Genomic DNA, 2,109 nt, shown 5'->3' with positions numbered 1-2,109 from the left:
ATGAAGGTTGGTGGATACTCGCTTGGTGTTATCGTTCTCATGTGGTGGATCGCGGTCTGTCTCCTCGCCATATTCCAATGTCGGCCCGTCCGGAAGGCTTGGGGCATGTCCACCACAGAGGGTACATGCATTGATAAAGGCATATGGTTTACCAGCGTCGCGGTCCCGAATATCGTTACCGACGTGGCAATCCTGGCCCTGCCTGTCCGCCAGGTTTCCCTGCTTCGGCTGAGCAGAGCTCGGAAGATGGCTGTTTCTGGCATTTTTCTCCTCGGAGGCTTGTAATATTTTCCCCTTCTGAAGCATTACGCTGGTGGACTGATCATGTTTTAGCGTGGTTATCGTCAGTTGTCTGCGGCTCCGGTGCCTGCTCGACTTGCGCGGCGGCGAAGATGGGGACTTCACCCGTAAGTAAACGGTCCGCAGAGACCTTGTTGCTGCTAGCAACTACTGACCTTGGGAGGACTTGTTGCTTGTGTCTGGTGGTGGAGTGACGTGGAAATTTCTATCGGATGTGTTAGCGCGTGCCTCCCAACTCTCCGGCCCTTGGCGCGATTGTTAGTCGGCCTCTTCAGACGGCACACGATGAGCAACAGAATCACCGACGGCCTTAACAACGTTGAGACCATTGGATGCGCAAGGTCGAGGCACCCCCAAGACATGACTGGCAACGGAGTAGAATCATGCGAGCATCTCGGCGATGAAGGAGCGCCAACCGCGGATCTAAATTTACGACAGGGACACTCGAATGAAGTGAGCACTGTCGCACTTGGGAACCAAGATTCACATCTACAAAGTTAGGTGATGCCTATGACCGCCGTCATAGCCGAACACAATGTATGTTGAGGCGTGACGTTGGGGACTGTCCATGCTAAAATACCCGAGCGGTGCCGGAAACTTCTTGGTGGTAGCAGCAGGGCCTTGTCGAAGCCAAATCAAGGACATAATACATGATATTTCTCAGGCAATGCATCAACAGGGCTAATCAGACCGGTATTCGCAGGTTCATTGGGCAATGGAACCTCCCTTCCACAAGTGGCGTTGACGTGGAAGAGGCCTAAAGTCTCTGCCCTTAACTATGCCGTTCTCTATCAAATGCGCGTGGGTAGGACGTGCTCTTAGTTCAATATCTTTTTGTCAGTTTGTTTTCTCTCCTTGATCTCTAATCAGCTATATATTCTCGATACGCTTTGCAAAGGAGGCTATTAAAGCCTCCACCATCCGCTTTGGAAGATGGTTGCACCGTTTTCGTCTCTCGATGCCATGACCTACGGTTCCTGTGCCTTGATTTCTGGAGTGGGTGTCGTTTGGGTTATGTAGCAGAAAGTTTTCTGTCCCGCGCGGGAAATGTTGCAGCCGTCGGGCATTATTGGTAGATAGAAGGCCACGTTTAGTCACATGTTGGCGACTGGCAGCACTTGGTTGGTGTGCAGATGCACGAGAGTTTTGGATATTTGTGGCCGAGCGTGATGTCAGGTTCCTTTTGTCAACGCTGGGGCAATTTCGGGATGCAGGCGTCAGGTAGGCTTTTTCTAGGTTTGTAAGGCACTTGGCCGACGCTGGAGGCTCTCGCCCATGACCGCTATTCATCTTTTCTTGGGTAACGAATCCGATGCGAAGCGCCAAGCTATCTGGCGCTGCTAGATTGTCAAAGTATGGTCAGCGAAGCCATTCACGGGGAAAGAACGGCAAAGATACTTACCATTGGACTTAGAAATCAATCTGGCTACCTCGCATTTGGGGGTTCCTTTATTTTGCAACCTGCTGAACTTATCTTGAATATACAGCTCTGCTGGCGGGCTCGATAAACTCGGGATCACACCACCATGACCCTTTACCAGGGCTAACTGTGGAGTCTGGGAAGGTGTTGGTAGTCCATGAACAATCTAAGGTTTGTAAGTGGTTAAGCTGCCAGCGTTCTCGAATACAAACCTGACGGATTGATGGAAGGAGAGCTCTGGTAGTCTGTCGGCCTTCTGGCATGGTCGAGTGCTGCAGAAAACAGCTTTGGTCTTGCGAAGTGGTGGGCATGGCGGGAGGGAGCTGACGCTATAAACTTGATAAGGGGGAGTTGTGAGGCTTCGCTGAACGATGCCTATATATGACTGC

The 2,109-nt window shown here is 51.4% G+C and overlaps 1 protein-coding gene across 1 annotated transcript; it reads right to left on the bottom strand.

Annotated features, from left to right (window-relative positions):
• Nucleotides 1-322: 322 nt before the first annotated feature.
• Nucleotides 323-1,983, bottom strand: FOXG_21683 (uncharacterized protein; the record flags this gene model as incomplete). The annotated part of the gene is made up of 4 exons (XM_018402030.1): nucleotides 323-505; nucleotides 1,273-1,637; nucleotides 1,703-1,886; nucleotides 1,933-1,983. The coding sequence occupies 4 exons, from the start codon at nucleotides 1,981-1,983 to the stop codon at nucleotides 323-325; spliced, it is 783 nt and encodes a 260-aa protein (XP_018254537.1).
• Between the last annotated feature and the right edge of the window lie 126 nt (nucleotides 1,984-2,109).

This window comes from Fusarium oxysporum, chromosome 15 (genome assembly GCF_000149955.1).
Source record: "Fusarium oxysporum f. sp. lycopersici 4287 chromosome 15, whole genome shotgun sequence".
In the NCBI taxonomy this organism is placed as follows: domain Eukaryota; kingdom Fungi; phylum Ascomycota; class Sordariomycetes; order Hypocreales; family Nectriaceae; genus Fusarium; species Fusarium oxysporum.
The sequence above is the reverse complement of the archived record's forward strand: the minus strand, read 5'-3'. Positions and strand labels throughout refer to the sequence as shown.